General features: G+C 40.3%; 1 protein-coding gene across 8 annotated transcripts in view; it reads left to right on the top strand.

Moving 5' to 3' along the window:
• Positions 1-19633, top strand: part of STAU1 (staufen double-stranded RNA binding protein 1) — a 28423-nt gene that overhangs the window by 7223 nt on the left and 1567 nt on the right. For 3 of the 8 annotated variants that reach the window (XM_048321760.1, XM_048321756.1, XM_048321755.1), the window contains 13 exons: positions 1699-1975; positions 2774-2898; positions 3645-3801; positions 5391-5529; positions 6244-6409; positions 11344-11442; positions 12795-13025; positions 13588-13731; positions 14307-14453; positions 15285-15357; positions 16731-17098; positions 17829-17951; positions 19461-19546. In XM_048321760.1, coding sequence (XP_048177717.1) covers positions 1783-1975; positions 2774-2898; positions 3645-3801; positions 5391-5529; positions 6244-6409; positions 11344-11442; positions 12795-13025; positions 13588-13731; positions 14307-14453; positions 15285-15357; positions 16731-17098; positions 17829-17951; positions 19461-19546 — 2051 coding nt within the window. In that variant the 5' untranslated portion in view covers positions 1699-1782. The remainder of the gene's footprint in view (positions 1-1698; positions 1976-2773; positions 2899-3644; positions 3802-5390; positions 5530-6243; positions 6410-11343; positions 11443-12794; positions 13026-13587; positions 13732-14306; positions 14454-15284; positions 15358-16730; positions 17099-17828; positions 17952-19460; positions 19547-19633) is intronic. The other 5 variants (XM_048321757.1, XM_048321758.1, XM_048321759.1 and 2 more) reach the window with 5 other exon arrangements.

The following is a 19633-nucleotide window of genomic DNA, read 5'->3' as shown; positions in this document are numbered from 1 at the left end:
AGTGATTCTAGTGATGCTCTTGGGAATTAAACTTAGTGATTGTAAAGTTATTACCCTGGAGTCTTATTCTAAATAATTTTCTTCTTTGTCTTATGATTTCGTAGAGGTCCTTTAGACAGACTCACTAATACCACTCTCACAGTTACAATGCACCCAGTGTAACTGCTGCAAATTTAGTAGTCAAATATAGGATTTATTCTGAGTGTAATCTGCATATGTGTCTTCTGGACTAATGGGAACTGAACTATTTTTGCTCTCTAGTAAAAACAAAGTTATACAGGTGGTAGTATGATAAGTCTGACATGTTTATGATGTTTTTTTCCAAAGTAAAAATACTCCACATGGTAGATTTGGTGGTGTATCTGTTGTTTTCCAGTAGCTTCTTACCTCTTATTTAATAAGTAATTAAATCTTTCTGTCCATGAATGTATTGATCTAGGTTCTCCTCTTAGGCTTGTTTTGTCAGTAACTGTCTAAAAACTTCCCTCTGACTCATTGCTGCTCCTCTCACATTTGGAAATCCATTCACAGGTTCAGAATTTGAAGCTCACAGAGCCCTAGTGGACTTGTGTTGCTACTAATGGCCCGCCTGGTGGTAGCTGGAGCAGTGATTTCTCCTTTTCACCTATAAATTAGGAAAGAATAAACCTTTGTGTGCTGCCCTGATTAGATCCGTAGGTGACCAGTGTGTGTCTGTGCATGTGTGAGTGCCTTTGTGTGTAAAATGGATTTACTTGGCTGTAAAATGTATTTATAAATTGATATGTGGCTTGTAAGTGGATATGGACAGCTGACCTGTTCATGTCTATTTAGGTTCCACTGGCTGAACATGAGGATAATTTTGCATCCATGTGTAAGAGAAATCTAATACTAATTTGTCAGCACAGGAAAGATCTGTCACAGCACTGCACACAGACTGGGGCGCGTCCTGCGCTCCGAGGGGGTTTTCCTAAATGGCCATAGGTAGTGCCCGTGAGCACTTCCAACACTTGTTTATAGTGCTGCAAGGCCAAGTGACTCTAAATTGATGCTTGAACTGTGACTGAGACGTGTCCTGACTTCAACAGAAGTAACCTTCAGAATACGTGTAGCTGATACAGTTTATGAACTCTTACACCTTTGCTTTTCCCCGCCAGAGCTACTTCAGCATCTCCTGCTGGACTCCAGCTTTTTCTCCTCTTAAGTGGCTTGGCATTCCTGGTGATCCTGGGGGAAAACTCTATGATAATAATAAAGGATGTATGCTCTAAGCAGTTTTTTTGTAAAGACTGCATTTATTTCTTGCCCTCCAAGTGAAAAAGTTTAACTTCAAATGGTAGAACGCATGAAATGTAATTTGTCTGTGGAAGTTGCTCTTTGTTCAGTGTATAACCAGTGGCTCTGGGTGTGAGTAACAGGATTTGCTTTCTAAGTGGATTCAGTGGTGGGGAAAAGAGACAGACAGTAATGAACAAGCATAAATAACGCTTCTGTACTACTCTTCTATAAATGAAAGAAGTGTGAAACACAGTGGGGTGTATGGGTGGAACTGTGCTGTGCAAACTGGATGTGTGAGTGACTAATTGGACAAAATGGGAACAATGGGTGCTTGGTTGAACACTGTTTCCCCTTTTGCTGATGGAGGAATAATTTCAGTAGATTGTTAGTTAGAGAATGCTAAATATTTAGTATAATCTGGTTTTCATCTTTACATTTTAGGTCAATAATTTGGCTTCCAAAATTGGAATTTGTCTGCGTTCAAAGCTGTTTGCCTACAGAATCTGCTCTGGTTGGAAGTGAAACATGTCTCAAGTTCAGATTCAGACACCTTCTGCTGCCCTTGCTGGGAGCCAAATACTGAATAAAACCCCATCTCTTTCACAGCCTTTGAGTATACCTTCTACTACTAGTTCTTTGCCCTCTGAAAATGCAGGCAGACCTATCCAAAACTCTGCTTTGCCCTCTGCTTCAGTTACATCCACCAATGCAGCTGCAGGTAAGATAGAGGGCCAATAACTGTATATATTTTTAACCCTTACAGTTTGGCTTGATATATTCCTGATGCCTTGCGCCTACACATGATTTAAAAGTAATATTTATCCAACTGCAGTAGCTTGCAATGCTTTCTCCCTATGGAATGAAATCTGTTGGAGACAGGTAGAAGCATACTTTAACCTAAAGTTCCAGCAATTAAGTGATATGTTTGTAATAGTAAAGAATAGTTTTAATAGTATGACATAAATTTTTGAAACATTACTATCCATCTTTTCTACCAGTAGCTTGTTTTAAGTATGAAAAAGTGTTGTTGGAAATAGTTTTAGTTCTATTATCTTTAGTTCTTCTATGACCAGTTTAATGATAAATATATTACACTAACAAAATGCAAGAGAACAAATAAAGAGTAATAAAAAATAGCTAATAGGGGAAAACAGGAAAAGGGAAATGTGAGGTTTTGAAATTTATTCAAAGCAAGTGGTAATTATGAATACTTGGAAGATTTGGACCTTGAAATGTACTAGATAAGATGGGAACTGTATGCAGGAGTCTTCTAACTTCCTACTTCTGGCTTGCATTAGAACCTTGAATTTAATGATGATGCTTTTTAGGCATGAGCATTGCTTGGAAATCCCAGAGTTCAATAGATTGTTACCAGTTTGGCCAGTGAGCAAAGCTGTCTATTCCAGCATTGCACACAACTAAATGCTAAGCCACTGAGATTCCTTTTTTTTAATTAAAATTTGTAGTACAGTTCACAGTTATCAGTTCATTTTTCTGATCTTATGCAACCTTTCAGCTCCTTCAAACATGGCAAACCCCAAAGAGAAAACCCCCATGTGTCTTGTGAATGAATTAGCCCGTTTCAACAAGATTCAGCCCGAGTATAAGCTTCTGAGTGAGCAAGGTCCAGCTCATTCTAAGGTAAATGTTCATACAAGTTTCTTATTGCTGCTGCTCATGCTCTTTCACCTTCCGGAGTGGAAAGGTGAAGTGTGTGATTTTGGTGCAAAATAATCCAGAGTAATGGAGAGGAAAGGGAAGCCCCCCCAGAGCATCAGTGGTAGGGAAGTGTGAAACTGGTACCTGGGAACTAAAAAGTTGGGTTCTCAAAATGTCACAAGGTGTCAAGGTATGAAGGAGTTGGCATTTACAGAAAGTATTGGAATAACATTGAGAACATCTGTTCAATTGTGTTTCATTCACCTGTGGGCATGTAGAAGCTTTTATGGTACAGTGGGAACTTAACTTTCTTCAAACTGCTGAAAAATAGCTTTAAAAAACCTTTCAGAGGATTAAAGCAAAAGTGGAGTTATGTGTCACAAAGAAGGGTGAGTTTCCAGTCTGCTGTTCAGTGACCTGGGCACAGCAGCTCCCCTGGGGCTGTCACCTCTCCCCACACTGCTCTGGGTTTTTAGCCTGTCAGATCTCATGCAGGATATTTGCCAGCTACAATTGTTGTGAAATTCTTAGTTCAGTAATTGGGAAAATCCTGTTGATGTGCAAAGTGTTGAAAATCTGGAGATGACCTGGGAGTTAAGGAGAACTTGGATTACCATATTCTCAACTTGTGCATCACTGAAAGACTCATTGTTTTGTGTAATAGGGTCTAATAAACTACATTAATTCTGAAGCAGCTTTTTACAAAATACCCTGTTTCTGGTTTTGAGGTGTTTACAGTGCAGCTGACTCTTGGGGACCAGCATTGGGAAGCTGAAGGAACTAGTATTAAAAAAGCGCAACATGCAGCAGCTGCCAAAGCTTTGGAAGGGACAAAATTCCCGAAGCCTACAGCTCGTCCATCTCGTAGTGAAGGCAAGAATCCAGGTATATGCCACAACAAACTGATTTAAAATAGTTATACATAGAGAGAATACACCTTTCTGCTTTTGGTATGTATTGAAGTTGCATGAGGACGAATAAAAACTGTGATTCTGCCTGTTTAATAATGGAAATTGTCAGGTTTTGTGAGAACTTCATCTTGATTTAATCTTTGATTGTTGTAGGTGACATGATAAATACAATCATATTAGTAAGTTTAAAATATTTTTTTTTTCCGTCAAATCATTCTGGCTTGAAGAACCTGTTGCTTGACTTACTGTCTTGTATTGTAACACTCTAGGAAATCCTGAAAAAGATGTTTATCCTAATCCTAAAAAAAACCAAATTAAAAAAAGAACAACAAGAACAAAAAACTACGTGAGGAATTTGGTCACAGCAAAGAATAATCTTTTTCATGGGCAGATGAATGATTTACGTAATTCTGACAGGATAGTTCAAAAGCTGGACAAAAAAGACTACTTTAGAAATGTTAATTTCATAAAACCCAAAGAAGTTTATGTTGTGGGAGATGGGATCAGAACTTTGGAATTTGTCTAATTTGTACTTTAAAGATAAATATATACATTGATTTGTATAAAAGCATTGAAATTGTAGTTTGCTATGTTTAGTGAAGTTCTTACATTACTTAGATTGCTTTTAAGCTCTTCTTAAAATGTAAAATTCTGTATGCACTGTCTTCACATCTTAGCTGCACACGTGTGTGCTATGCATGTAGCCCAAAGCTGTTAGGACAGCATTAGTGTGTTCAGCAAGGGTTAAAACTTCTCCTTTGTTCTGATACTACCTAAATTCATTCCTTAGAAACACTTTGTACGGTCAACAGTGAAAATACTAAAAGCTAGCAAGTACTTACTTTGTGCATCTGTTCCATAGTTTCGCTTTCTTTTGGCAATTACCTCACACCAGACCTCTTGTACTAGAGTACAACTGATTTCTGAGCCAGTGAGACCTGTGGTAGAAAAAAATGACACTTGCCTGTTCTTTCTCCAGTGAGAATGGACTGGGAGTCAGTTCTTCATACCCACAATACCGGCACTGAGAGAAATGTTTTAGCCCTCAGTAGCAATTTACCTGCCTTTTGACAAGGCCAGTTGTGATTTGAAAGTGAAGAGTCATAAAAATCGTTCTTAGGTCATTGAGGACAGAGAAATGTTTGATCATTCTCAGTAAACAAGAGACACAGAAAGGATGTAGAATGTATATTTGGAGAAATTTCTTTCCTGCAGAAAATTCTTTTTCTGCACTTTGTTAGATACACTGTAAATGTAGGTAAATTAGCAGCTTCAGAAATTAAAAGCAAAATTTAAAAAAAAATCCAAAAAGAGCTCCCTGCAAATTTACTTTTTTGTAACAGGACTTGCCACAGCTGTACTAGGCTGTTGATGTTAATGTGCATCATACAGACTTATTCTCTTTCTGTTCATTAGCAGTTCTGTTTGGAATTCAGTCATTTAAGATACTGCATGTGGCAAAAGTTGAGCTCATTTTTCCCTGCTTTGAGCCAGCAAAAAGAGTTTAAATTGTCTCAGTTCCTTGTGACAGCTGGACAACCCTTTCTATTCCTTTTTATTTAGACAGTGTAACCCCCACAGTGGAGTTGAATGCACTTTGCATGAAGCTGGGGAAGAAGCCCATGTACAAACCCATCGACCCTTACACGGGGATGAGATCCACCTACAACTACACCATGCGAGGTGGTACCTACCCCCCACGGTAGGTGTTGCCTCGGGGGATTGCAGGCTCCTGCCTTTGAACCTCTGCTCTCACCACCCTGTGCCTCGATGCTGACTTCTGGAAACTGGCTGTGTCCCCCTTCCAGGGACACTCAGCTGAAACATGGCCAGCTTGCGAGGCAGGAGCTTTGGAGAAGTACACCCACCAATATCTGTAATTTGCCTTATCTCCAGTGCTTTATTTCTTTGGGGTGGGGCAAGGGAGCTGGACTGAAAATTGAAGTCTTTTTGAGAACATTCATGTATAGCCAGCTTCATTGAGCAAATAGCTAAATATCAGGTACATATTTCCTGCATTTCCTTTGTGTGTAAAAGCAAAACTGAAGAAAACAGTTTGATGCTTCTTCTGAAACTATTTAAATTAAAGTTGCAGTTTAAAGAATTCTATATAGGCATAGGAACTTAGAATTCAAAACTTCCTGGCCTGCCAAGTCCATAGAAGCATGGTTACGTTGTCTTTGTGTAGCACTTGGTCAGAAATGTGTTCCTATTGTAAAACAAGGAATGTCAATATTTGTTTCAAAGGTTGCTCACTAAATTCTTTAAGGCTGTAAATCAAAATTTGATTTTTTAAAATTAGGGCTTCCATGGTGAATTGTGGTTATTGATATCCAAGACATTGACCCACATCTAACTTAGATGTCTGTTTACTTTGTAGGCCAAATCATTTGCTTATTTACCTCTTTCTTTGCAGGTACTTTTACCCATTTCCTGTCGGGCCTTTACTCTACCAAGTGGAGCTTTCAATTGGAGGGCAGCAGTTTCATGGGAAGGGAAGAACAAGACAAGCTGCTAAGCATGATGCAGCTGCTAAAGCACTGAAAGTTCTGCAGAACGAGCCCTTGCCTGAGAAACCAGAGGTGGGAATTAATCTTAGTGTCGTAAGCATAAATTGCTAGAATAAACTGGGATATTACTATAGATTTTTTTCTTATTGAGAGGAAGGGGACAGTTGAGAAATTTAATTCTGTGTAGCAGTGGTGACTTACTTGTGTCAATAGAAACACTTTGATTTAAAACCATAAATTTCTATGGAACTAGAATTTTCCCAGATGAAATTGTTAATTTTTTTACTGTCATATTTTTCCACAGCAATGCTGTAGACCTCTGTCAGATATGAGCACTGGAAGCATAGATAGGAATTAATATCTTACCAGGTACAGATCATAAACAAACTTCTGAAGAAGTGCATAAATAGGCAACATAAAACTCAGGCATGGATTTACTTCCTGGGCAAAATCCCTACATGATTTTGGAAAGAACCATGGAAGTTCTAGAAGAGCAAGAAATGCATGGAAGTAGTAAACTCATACACACATTTTGATAGGAATATAAGAAGACAGTTTTTATCCCTTCATATATTTATGGCTGCCCAGCACTTTCTGTTCCAATACCATTACTGTGTTTTTCATGCTTTTTTGTTGAGTGGCTTTAGGCAGAAGGTCTCCCTGTGGGCACAGGAGTTGCTTTGCTGCTGGGCTGGCTGGGAGCCTGCACCACTCCGTGCGTGTTGGGTGCTTTGCAATCTGGGGAGTGTGAGAACTTGCTGGATATGGAGTCTGGCTGTGTGCTGAGAAAGAAGGAAAATGAAAAATTGGACAAGAAGGCAACAAGGGGTCTCAGACTGAGAAAAAAATAGCTGGGAACTACCAGGAATGGCAGAGCAAGAGGCTTGAGGAAATGTGTTGGGAAGCCAAGGGACACTGAGTTAAAACTTGGTGCGTGTGGGAGTGAGCATTGCCCAGGTAACTGGGCAAAAGCACTGGATCTGACAGTTCAGGGAAGAGGCTTGGGAGGCATTGATGGAGGTGCTTTGGGTAAGCAAAAGCTCTCCTGGAGGAATGCAGATTATTGAAAGATGGAGGCTCCTAGGGATTACAGATGCTGTTGGGAAAAGAGAGTGATGCTGGGAACAGGAGCTGGGACTTGGGGTGAGCCCTGCGCTGAAATCTGAACTGGTGACTGGCAGAGTGTGGGCAGAGGCCAGCTGGTCTTCATGCAGGAGAGGCCAAAGCAGAGGAGGATGTTCCCCTTCAGTTCTGGGAACCCCAAATTCTGGAATATTGTTCTGTATCAGTGGTGCAGAACATCCCCTTTTTGCACCCATCCTCGTAACAGATAAGCTGCTCTCATGGGCCCTTTCCCCCCTCAGGGAGCACAGACCCAGGGAGAGCAGCTCTGCAGGGCTCACATGTCACTGAATTATTCTTTGTTAAGTGTTTTAGAGATGCTTCAGTACAGGTGACTTTCTGGAAATGTAGAGAATTGTGTTTTGGAGTTGGATAATGTGAGGTCTTCAGAACAAACACTGCAGTTGTTTTAGGATATCTCATTCTGTGTGAGGGATATAAATCCAGAGGTAGAGGAAGTAAATTATGTAAGACTGCAAGAAGGGAGAATTATTTTATTAAGAAGACAGGACCTGAATGATGTCTTGACTCTGAGAAAACTGCATTTGTCATTTTATTTTTCAATTTATATTTGACTTGTCTGTAAAAGGAACAATAGGAAATGCAGCTTAGGAGAAGGAGAGTGGGCCTTGGAACAGTGGGTGCTGGTTTATAACAAATACTTGAATAAATCGAGTTTTCACTTAAAGTTTGGTACTTGAATTAATTGATATTTGTGGCTTTCAACTGTTGTAGTTTTAGGAAAGTCTGAGGGGATTGTTTTTGTAGCAGCATTTCACTGTAGCCAAGATGAAGGTAGAATAAGGAAGGTTGTGGTGCTAAGTGAACCCTGTTCATTCCTGCATCCACTGAGGCAGGGGCCTGAAAGGATACAGGAGTGTGGGGTCACGAGAGATGCTGTTAAAGATGCCTGTATACAACGGAAGCAAATGAAGATTTCACAAGCAGACATAATCCTGATACTTCCTCCCAGTCATATGATGTTGCCAGTAATTTTCCTTTTAAATGTAGTTATTTTGGTGTATCCCATTTGTGTGTATGCTTGTGTAAACAGAATATTCTGAAGTTTGAACTAATGTGTTTTAAGGGGGAGTAATTTTCTAAATTTTTTTATTATTTGGGGATTTTTTTACAATTTTTTGTTTTTATGGAATTTTGCTCTTTATTTTTAAATTAGAAAATATTCAGTGCACAATAACAGTTGGGCTCAATGATCTTAAAGATCTTTTCCAAACTAAATGGTTCTGTGATTCTAAGAAGAAATCATTGAATGAAATTATTAGACTTTAAGGGAAAGAATGACCATTTCTCACACCTTTTCGGGCTGCATATCTAGGAGCAAGTGGCAGGAAAAAGAAAGTAATAATATTGGCTCTCAGCTGGACCAAGCCCTGTGGGAAGAACTCAGTTGAATGTTAGAGCTCTTCATTGAGAGGGGGCTGCGGTGGGAGCCCTCACAAGGACCTTCAGTGTGGCCGGGGTTGGACGTGCTGGTGAAGGTGCAGGATGGGGTTAGCATATTCAAAGACAAGTGATAAAGCATTGATTTAAAGCTTAGGAAACATGTAAAGCTGAGCTTCCTAGCATGATTCTTAGGCAGGGATTCTATTTTTGCCTCAAAATTTGCTTCTGTGTTTGTTGCCAACTCATTTGGTAAATATCAGCTGCTCTTAGTACCCTTAATGTGGAAGAACAGGCTCAGACTGATGACTGATTAATCAGTGCATTTCTGGGCAGCACCTCCACAGGTGTTCAGTGTTTGCTCACAAGCAGCCTTGAGGAAGGGCCTGTGGAAGGAGTTCCTGGAAGAGGGCAAGTCCCTCGTAATGGAGTACAGTACTTCTGGAATTTGCTTGAACAATGTGATGAGAGCTAAGAGTGGTAAATGCTTCGGGGTCTCATTCAGATTTAGAGGCATAATTCCTGGAGAGTTTAGTCAATGCAAACATGCAAAATACTTCAAAAATAAACTTTAGGCATCACCTGCCTTGAAGTGTGCAGGGAAAGGGTGAGAGTGTGTGTGTATGATTATTTTCGCTTTATAAAGTAAACTGATCCAGAACTCAAGTAGAGGCAAAATAATCAGTAAAATAGCTATAGTCTGTTAATGGTTATTTTCATAATAATAATAATAATAATAACTCATTATTTTAGATAAAGGTATTGAGGAAAAGAACCTTCATTTTGCACTGTGCACACAGACTTAGAATGTGTTAAGAACATACACTGCAATAGAGCAAATAATTCCCTTCTATTAATTGTGTTCTCCTGAGAGGATATTAAGTGGCAAAAATTTAATCCAGTAAAGAGAAGTCCTGGTCATCTTCACAAAGAAAAACATTGGAATTTGAAAAACTAGAATATATCTGAAATTACAAGGAGAGGAAAAGTACTTGTGATTGAAGTTGTTGTGCCAATGTTGGTGAGTGAGGACAGTGACAGACCCTTCCTGGCAGTGCCAGAGTGAACGTGGCCTTAGGAGTTCAAATACTGCTCCTGGGAATATGCTGCTGTTCCTTGTGAACTTAGCAAGTGCATTGGCAATGGGATTTGGGAGATGATGATTGAGACTTTAGGCTGCTGTACTCGATCTTGGTTTTGTCCCTTTTGCCCAGTTGTGCCCCTTTTTGCCCGGTTTTGCCCCGCGCGCGGGGCCGTGCCCAGTGCGGCTGCCGTGGGCTCGGCTCCAGAGCGGAGCAGTGCTTGGGACGGCTCCACACGGACCTGCTCTGCCTCTGCCACCGGCACCAGCAGTGCCAGGGCTGTGCCCAGCGTGCTCCCCTGCAGCTCAAGCCTGACGGACAAGTCAGCCCATGAGAACAGTGGGAAGTCTGATGGGACAGTGGGAGGAGTGAAAATTTTACTAATTTTTTTTTTTTCTGAGATGGGAAGAGGCTGTCTTAACTGATGGGATAAAAAAATCCTTCATGTTTTAAACTAACCTGTTAGTAGCAGACCTGGGGGATGCTTGCTGCCATCAAACAAGTTTTAATCTATGAAAACTTTCTAGCTCAGCTCCCCTGCTGCTGCTCCAGTAAGATACTTAAATAATTTTTATTACCTGGCTGTAAAACTAGTATTGTGGCATGATAAAATTGGTGGTATTGTTGCTGTTCATCTTTATCATAATCTTTCCAATATCCCTGCTGGACACTTAGTCCTAAAATTTCTCTGTTGCTGTTGACATGCCTTAGCTCATGTTGATGCCAGCACCAGTGAAGACATTTTTGGAATCCCAGTCAAAGTTTTACCTGGAGATACATAGATGTGCCTGTAGGAAAGCTTCCCTGGCACTGTTGTCCTAGCAGGTTTGAGTTCTCAGAGATGGTCTGTGTTTGATTTAGGGAAGTTCCTGATAGGATGTTCTTGACATGAGAAAACAAAGCTGCAGATGAAGCACTTACAAGGGAGCATGTGAAAAGACAGGACTGTGCCAGGGGGCTCGTCAGCCATCCCTCATTCACACTGGTCCCACTCTTAGAATCTTTATTTTTCCTGCCCTTTCTCTTACCTGATCCTGTCTTAGTGCTTTTGGTGCAAATGTCCAGTCAGTATATGAAAATTGTATTTCATAAAGGTACTTCCATTTGGAAATCATGTAGCACTTTCTTTAAACACATTTTTAAACCTATTGGCATTTATTCAATTTGTTCTTTCTTGTAATGAGCACATGAAAATATGAAGGTTTGCAACCTTTTACCCATACACCTTAATGAGCTTCTTAGGATTCAGTTCTGTAGTGTGTGAGCTGCATTTCTCCACATTCACGTAACATGGCAGTAAAGGTTAGAGTACTTAAAATTTGCAGAGTTCAGTAAAGTGGTTGAATGGATAAAATTCAATTTAATAGGATCTTTATTTTAAATAGAGTATGCTTCTTTTAGGTTAACGGAAAAGAACCAGATGATGAAAATCTCAATAAATCTGAAATAAGCCAAGTTTTTGAGATTGCACTTAAAAGGAACTTGCCTGTGAATTTTGAGGTATGTTTATTTTACAAGCTCTAGATTTGTTTTTATTAGACTATTAAGGGTGCACATTAAGCTGAGTCTCTCCTAGATAACCCAAACAACTGACTTTTAACATGTCTTGTTAGTTGTGAATACACTTTCACCTTTGACAGTCACCCTGATTTGTCTTGGAGATTATATGGTAAAGGGAAGAAAAAAGAAAAATCCACCTGTTCACAAGTTCATGCCCTAAAATGATCACATGGAGTGAACAGCTATGCTGTGGTTGTCTGTGCAATCTTTTTTCCAAGCTTTTTGAAAAAAACGTATTACAGTGAAGAACCAAAACACAACCCTGCATTAATGGTTAGAACATGGAAGTGCAGAGTCGAGGCAAAAGACTAGAGCTCACTCTGAAAGACACATATGGAAGTATTTGCTTAATTAAGCACTGATCTGGACTACCCACGAGGTGCAGAATCTCACAAGTAGGTTTCTTTTCTTGCCATGAGGTGACCTCATGTGCATCTGACTTTCCTTTCCCTTTGGCCTGGCTGCTTGCTGCCTCTTTGCCCCTCCTTGATCATTTCAGTTATCTTAAATCAGGAGCTTCCACAGGAGCATCTCTGTTTCACTAAAATAATAATTTATCATGCTGCTTTCCTGAGCTGGCAGAGTAACATTTAAGCCAACTATCTGAATTATTATAGTAAGAAAATGCAATTGTGTGTAACTAAATTGCTTCTGAAACTGTTCTATGAAATTTTACATGAAACTTTCAATTATTGCAGATCAGCCTGAGCATCACTGGTAAAAATACACTGTCACACAAAGCCAATTGTGGGTGGAAGCTCTTAATTCATTCTTACTTTTTGACGATATGGATATTTTGGAGTACGATGTTAGGAGTGGAGTTAAAAGACTAAATCTGTAGCAGGCAGCTATCTCCTAGATACCTCCAGAATTCTTCAGAACTTCAGAGTTCAGAAGTCAGAATTTCTGGACTAAAATGCTAGATCCTAAAGAGTTGCTTTCTCTGTAATGTTCTATTACTGTACCATGATATATTTAATGAGGTGATGTTAACTGTGGGGAAGTACACACTGATGAAATAGAACAGTCATATTTTTATACTGAAACAGTAAATCAGTCAATTAAATAAGAAAGGTTAATGACTTGTGTGAATACTGTTTACTGCTTGCTGCATCTCATCTTTTTAAAAATATATGCTTAGTTGGGTGGGAATATGTTATTAGAGTGAATATGATTTACTTTTTGGATGGTATGAAGATCTAAAATCTCTTTATCCTTAGTTCTTGAGAGAAGTTTGCTATAAACAATGTGCCCTGCCATTTTTAATAAGTGTTTATCACGCTTTCACTCAGTTTTTCCCTCTGAAACAGGTGACCAAGGAAAGTGGTCCTCCCCATATGAAGAGTTTTGTAACCAAGGTATCAGTTGGAGAATTCATGGGTGAAGGTGAAGGAAAGAGCAAGAAGATCTCAAAGAAAAATGCTGCAATAGCAGTCCTAGAAGAACTGAAAAAATTGCCACCCCTTCCTATGGTTGAGAAAATGAAGCCACGAATCAAAAAGAAAACAAAATCAATAGTGAAGGTAAGAGAGAAAAGGTTGGAAATTTGACTGTGCAAATAATCATCAGGGAGGCTTTTCTGAGTCAGTTATAAACACTCTTCAGCTGCTCAACCTTTCCCAGTTGTCTGGTGCAACAAATGAGCTGCTATTTTGCTCCCACTCTAATGGGGTTCTGACACCACTTTTATAGCAGTTACCAGTAAATTCTGGATGAAAGAGAAACCTTAGAAAAGAAAGAGCAGTGCATAAAAATCAAGCTCTGACTTTAAAGCCTCAGACTTTACAGCTTCGGGTTTTGCTTGATTTTGCTCATGCAAATTGTCCTGCAAGGCTGTCCCTCCTAATATAGCAGGATTAGAATTTGTAAAGCTATTAGCAGGGTAGGTTACATGTGGTCAAGTGTGACAGCGGAGCCAGATAAATCCAGTATTTCTCTTTGGCTGTGACAGTGTTTCATTAAGCAATTTTTATTTCAGTATTCTTAAAATCTTGAGATGAATGAATTCAGTGTCATGCTGTGTTTTGTCTATTAAACCAAATATTCACAAAGTTTGTCTTACTTCCTAAACACTATTCTATGTAGCTGCAGACAAGTCCAGAATACGGTCAAGGAATGAATCCCATTAGCAGACTTGCCCAGATACAGCAGGCCAAGAAGGAGAAGGAACCCGAGTACATGCTCATCACAGAACGTGGGCTGCCCAGGCGCAGGGAGTTCGTGATGCAGGTTGGTGTGACCATTGCACAGATCTGGTGGCGTGGGGTGTGACCATTGCACAGATCTGGTGGTGTGGCTCACATCTCTTTTTTTTTTTTTAATGGCAATCAGGTTGTCATGATGATATACAGAGTTAACAGGTTTCCATGACATGATATAACAAAATATCTAATGGGCTACATTCACAGAAGATAAAGGTTCAAGAAAAGTGATCTGAGTCATGTTTAAAAAGAAATTGCACAGGGCGCCAGTAGTCTATGTTGTAACTGCCTAATGTTTTAATTAACAGGAGTATTAATGTTCTGCTAAGAGATACTAAGCTGCTTATATTTTGTAACAAAGGATTTATTACTACTAACCTGGGTACCCAAGGTGAGATCATGAAACACAGTTCTTTGTGTGACTTCTCTTGGGGTTTTTTGTGCTTGAAGGCCAATGATCACTGGTAATAAATGACAACTTGCTTAGAACAATGACCACTTGGAACTGTTTTGTGACTCACAGCATGCTTGAGACACAGATCACTAATAAGGGAATCCCCATACTACTGCTTAAGAATTGTGTTTTCTTCCTCTTCTGTCCAGGTGAAAGTTGGTGTACACACAGCTGAAGGAATGGGCACGAACAAAAAGGTTGCTAAACGCAATGCAGCTGAAAATATGTTGGAAATTTTAGGTTTCAAAGTCCCTCAACCTCAACCTCCAAAACCAGCATTAAAGACAGAAGAGAAGGTGAGTCTTGAGGAAGCAGCAGCTGGTTAATGTTGCAGCAAAGGCTGAGCCGAAACTGAAGCAGCTTTGCAAGGCAGTAACAGGGTAGGAAGTTCATTCCCTCTGCGCTAGCCAGGAAACTATGGTATTGAGGGGACTGCTCTCTGAAAAAATATTTCATATCCAGTGTTTTGGATACATTAAGTGTTTGGGTTTTCAAGTAAATCAAAGTCTCATCAGAAGGCTAAATGAATGTGTTCTGCTTTGTGAAATGTCTCAGAACCTGTGATAATCAATGTGTTTGTCTTAGAAACTTGCGGGCCTATAGGTTACAGTACTCTGGTAGCAATAGTTTTACACAGCCTTGTCACCAGTTGCAGTGGAAAGTTTGTTATGGGTTTCTCTGGTGGGTCCCTTAGCAGGGAAGGAGCCTTGTGTTCTGCTGGTGATTCAGCAGATACTACCAGGGAGCTCAAACAGCAAATCTAGGGTTAGTTCTCTTGTTTTCGTGTATGTGCTCATTTGTGTCCGGTATGCTCCCCTCAGCAGTACCAGTAACTAATGGCAGTTTAACTGGCTTTATTCTGGTATCTAGTTTTGAGTAGCTGTGTTCCTAATACCACTTCTCTGGGATGTGGTAGTTTTAGGCCTTCAATGAATAAGAATCACTGAACTTCTCTTTTCTTGCTAGCAATGTGATTATTGATGTTTTTGAATAATAACTTTTTCAGTTAAATTTTGGCTGGTCAGATCACCTGCATCTTGAAAACTTTAAATTTGTTTTAAAATTAATGGGGAAAAAAGTTTTAAAGGGGTATTGTGTATTTGAGTTCTTTTCCTTTTATTTTTAAGACCCCAGTGAAAAAACCAGGTGATGGAAGAAAAGTAACCTTCTTTGAGCCGGGCTCTGAAGAGACTTCAGCTAGTGAGTAACCTGGTGAAAGCAGCAGGGCCCTGTTGGGGGGTGTCAGGTCTGTTCCCAGTCCCTTCAGCAGTGCCATGTAGCACTCTGGGATGAGCAGAGCTGTGCAGCTGCTGCCTTGCAAACTAAGTGGAGCCCTTGGAAAGGTTTGGTTCAAACCCCAAAGAACTTATTCCTCCCAAGGCCCTGGTCCTGGGATGAAGATGAGAAAGGGTGTCAGTACTAACTGGTCAACCTAAGGCAGAGTTGGAGAGGGAAGAAGTGGCCTTGTCCAGAACCACCTTTGTCTGTGCCTGGTCTTTGATGACTGAGAGCAGGAGCTGTGCCTGCACTTGTTTCAGGCAGTCAGTAGTTGTGGTGGTCACACCCAAGGTGGCAGGCTGGAACCAAAGCACCCCAAACCTGGCCACCCTGTACACAGACATTGCTCTCCAGAATGTCATCTGGTGGGAGGAATCATTATGGAGAGTTTGTCTGTCACCACAGATTGCTGTTCTAGAGAGCATGTTTCAGGTACTTTGTGTTTGAGTATAACTTTGCTGTTTAAATTATAGTAAGTTGGGATTGACTTGGACTTTAGTACTATTTTCCTGCATCCATAAGGTCTTAGATAAACTTCCTGACTTCCTATTCAGATTTTTCTATCCCTGTTTTCTTCCATCTACAAGTTTTGGCTTTCATCCTTAGGCTTGAAGCAGCTCTGCCCTGCAGAACTTTATTAATCTGTTCTGCCATAATAGTGATTCCTTGGTTTATTTTGGTGTCATTGTCTTCCCCAATTTTCTTGAGCACATCTGTGTAAGTTTCATCCATAGCTCTGTGTGAGTTCCCCTTAAAAAGCTGTTCTTATCCCTCTTTAATCTAACTTATACCATAATGTCAGCAAATTGCTATCAGTTGACTGTGGCTGGACATTTGCTGTAAATAGTCTTGCTTCTTTGTGCTAACATTCCATTTTACCTTTCCTACCTGTTGTTCTCACAATATACAGTTTAAACTTTGTGGACTGTCACTCTTTACATCATTTAATGGTGGTTCTGGTCATTCTGTGCTTTCATTATTTGCTCCTACAGTTTAAATGATGGAATAAAAAAATCTGAAAGCAAAAGATATATCTAGAATGTGATTTCAGCTGAGGTGTCTGTGAGCTTGACTGACCTGGAGAAGCTGCTCCTGGAGGTAAAGGGGCTCCCTTTTGGCAGAAGCAGGTGTTGCACTGAGTCAGTAATTCAATAAACAAACTGTCTCAATGATGCTGAAGCTCTGACCCTCCAAAGGCTGATTGAGCTTACCAAGTTTGTTAGTATTTCAAAAGTAATTTGAAATTAATTATTTTTTTCCAAAGTGACTTTTGGTGCCTGTGTGTGTGCCTGCAGGAGGACTCACAAACAGCAGCTCTTCAGTGTGCACCTCTCTTCTCCCAGGTAATAAAGAAGATGAGTTTAGGATGCCTTATCTCAGCCATCAGCAGCTTCCTGCTGGAATTCTTCCCATGGTCCCTGAGGTTGCACAGGCTGTAGGAGCCAATCAAGGACACCACACCAAAGAGTTCAGTCGGGCAGCTCCCAACCCTGCCAAGGCGACGGTGACGGCGATGATCGCCAGGGAGCTGCTCTATGGGGGCACTTCTCCTACTGCCGAGACCATTTTGAAGAGCAACAACTCCTCAGGCCACGTCCCCCATGGACCTCTGACCAGGCCCTCCGAGCAGCTGGACTATCTTTCCAATGTTCAAGGAATCCAGGTAAATGTTCGGCTTTGCAAGACTTCTTCCAGAGCTATCCAAGCTGGTCCAACCTTTTGTTTGTTCAAAAGCTTTTCAGTTCTGCTGGTGAGAGATGAGTTCTGAGCCTGCTGAAATTCATATCATAGTTTGAATTTACCTATGACACGTACCAAATTTTGCAGCCTTTTAAATTTAATTTTCAAATGCACATTTCTGTCCCATTCTCAGCCCCAATTCAGTGCTACTCTGAGATCTTGGAAGAACAAAATTAAAGAAGCATTTTCTGAAAATTGTCCTGATGTAGGAGGACAGTGTGGACTTGAACTTGGCTGATCTGAAATCAGGTTCTTTCACTAATCCGTCGTATAGTAACATTTGCTGTAAGCTCTGCATTTTAGATCCCTTTAATGAGAATTGCATTAAGTTCCTATATTCATATGACAGATGAGCTCAGTGGATCAAAAAGCATAATACAGAAGTTTGAAATGCAGACAGCAGTGATTAGAATAAAGGTTCCAGTAACAATCATTATTGAGTAGCCACTTGCATTCAGGAGCCTTGCCAAGCTCTTGTGAGTACTAAAAAACATTGTAAGTGAGGTTAAACTTCAAATAGAGTGGTTCTACTGGCTGAGAGAATGATGAGAAGAAAGGCTCAGCTTCATATATGGGCAAATAATCTGTAGCAGTTGTGATATACTTTCTGTACTTGGTTAACAAAAAGAAATAAATCCTTCTCTTTTCTTCAGGTTGAATATAAAGACTTTCCAAAAAATAACAAGAACGAGTTTGTATCTCTTATAAACTGTTCCTCTCAGCCACCGCTGATCAGTCATGGGATTGGAAAGGATGTGGAGTCTTGCCACGACATGGTATGATGAACATTGCTGAAATGTTACTCCTGAGGGGAGACCGAGGTTTTATATCACTGCTGGGAACAAGAAATTAGATGTTCACTGTTAGTTCCCTGGCTAATTTTTGTCTAGTATTTCACAGGTTGTGGAAATAATGATTATTAATATCAGAATCTAATCTAAATAATGCTTAATATGCTGAACATGTGTTCACAGTTTTGGTCTACAAAAAGCACATTTGCTGCATCTTGATAGTATTTGTATGAGCCCATGACAGTAAATGCACAAAAAGGAACTTATAAACCTTAGGAGCATCTCAGCTTATTTTCTTACCATGTCAGAATGGGCTGATATTTCATTGGGAACTGTGATAGTTGGGTTCATGTTCCCAGACTTGCTGCAGAAATGGAATCCCTTGTGGAAGAAATGCAGTTCAGCACTGGATAGTAAAAGACACTCTAAATCTGTTCATCTCCCTTTATAAAAAAAGATTTTTTTATTACCACTGGCTGAAATATTTCTTTGTGAAAGAATGAGGCTGCTATACTGAAACCTACAGGGGACTTTGGCTATAAAAAACTACGTGGAGCTGATAGGATGTTCCCAGTCTGCTCCCTTTCAGAGGAATTTTTCTTGTTCTTTTGGGCTCCAGAGGTGACCTGAGTGCAGCAGCCTGAAGGAATAGTTTGCAATATGTGAATACACGTAGGAAAACCTGATTTTGCTGATTTTTATACAAAAAACTGTTGCAGTACTTTTCTAATGGACATTGTTTGATACGGATTTCATTGGTCTTTGTCACTTTCTTTGGACATTTTCATGCCCATCTCTACATTCTGCTATGCAGAGCTCCTGTCAGACTGAGCACAGGGGTCAGGATAGGGGGGAGAAGGGGAAAGAGCAGCTGGTTCAGAGCTTGAACACTGTGACTGGGGCCACTGTGAGTCCCCTCCTCGGTTCAAAGTTCAGCTGTCACTAAGGCCTGTGCCAGAGTCAGGGATGTGCTGGGAAGCTGCACCTGAAACTGGTCTGAATGAAGTGGAAAAAAGATACCAGTTCTCAAGGGAGGTGACTGACCTTGGCCTGAGCCATGTCACACTGACCCTGTTAAACAGTCACGTGGGCCCCACCTGTGTTGTATTTTTGATTCTTGTGTAACTTGTTTTCTTTTTTGGAAAAGGACTCTGGTTCGGTGTATTTTTCTATTCTTTGTCTTAAGCTCCACACCGTTTGAGCTGTTACTAATTTAGTGTCTTTTTTCTTGCTGTTTCTAGTCTGGTGTGTTAGTTTTCCCCCAGTGCTGAAACAAGTGCAGTGGGAATCCCCAGTCACAGCGCCATCGAACTGTTTAATGAAGCAAGATGAAATTCTACACCTTTGTCTTTTCGACCATAATTATGCAACTTAAAAAAAATTCTTTAAAAATATTGCCAAAATAAGAACATTTGGTCGGGTTAAGTGAGTGCTTTCACTAAATTACTGAACTGGCCAAAGGCTGAATTGCTGAGTGCTCTCTCTTCTCTTTAGGCTGCACTGAATATTTTAAAGTTGCTGTCTGAGTTGGACCAACAAACCACAGAGATGCCAAGGACAGGAAATGGACCAATGTCTGTGTGAGTGGTTTCCACCGACTTCCCTTGCACTGATGCAAATTAACCCTATGAGAGTTTTTAGACAAATAACATGAGGGGTTTTATTTG

This window comes from Corvus hawaiiensis, chromosome 17 (assembly GCF_020740725.1).
Source record: "Corvus hawaiiensis isolate bCorHaw1 chromosome 17, bCorHaw1.pri.cur, whole genome shotgun sequence".
NCBI lineage: Eukaryota > Metazoa > Chordata > Aves > Passeriformes > Corvidae > Corvus > Corvus hawaiiensis.
Note: the sequence above shows the minus strand (reverse complement) of the source record. Positions and strands in the feature narration are given on the sequence as shown.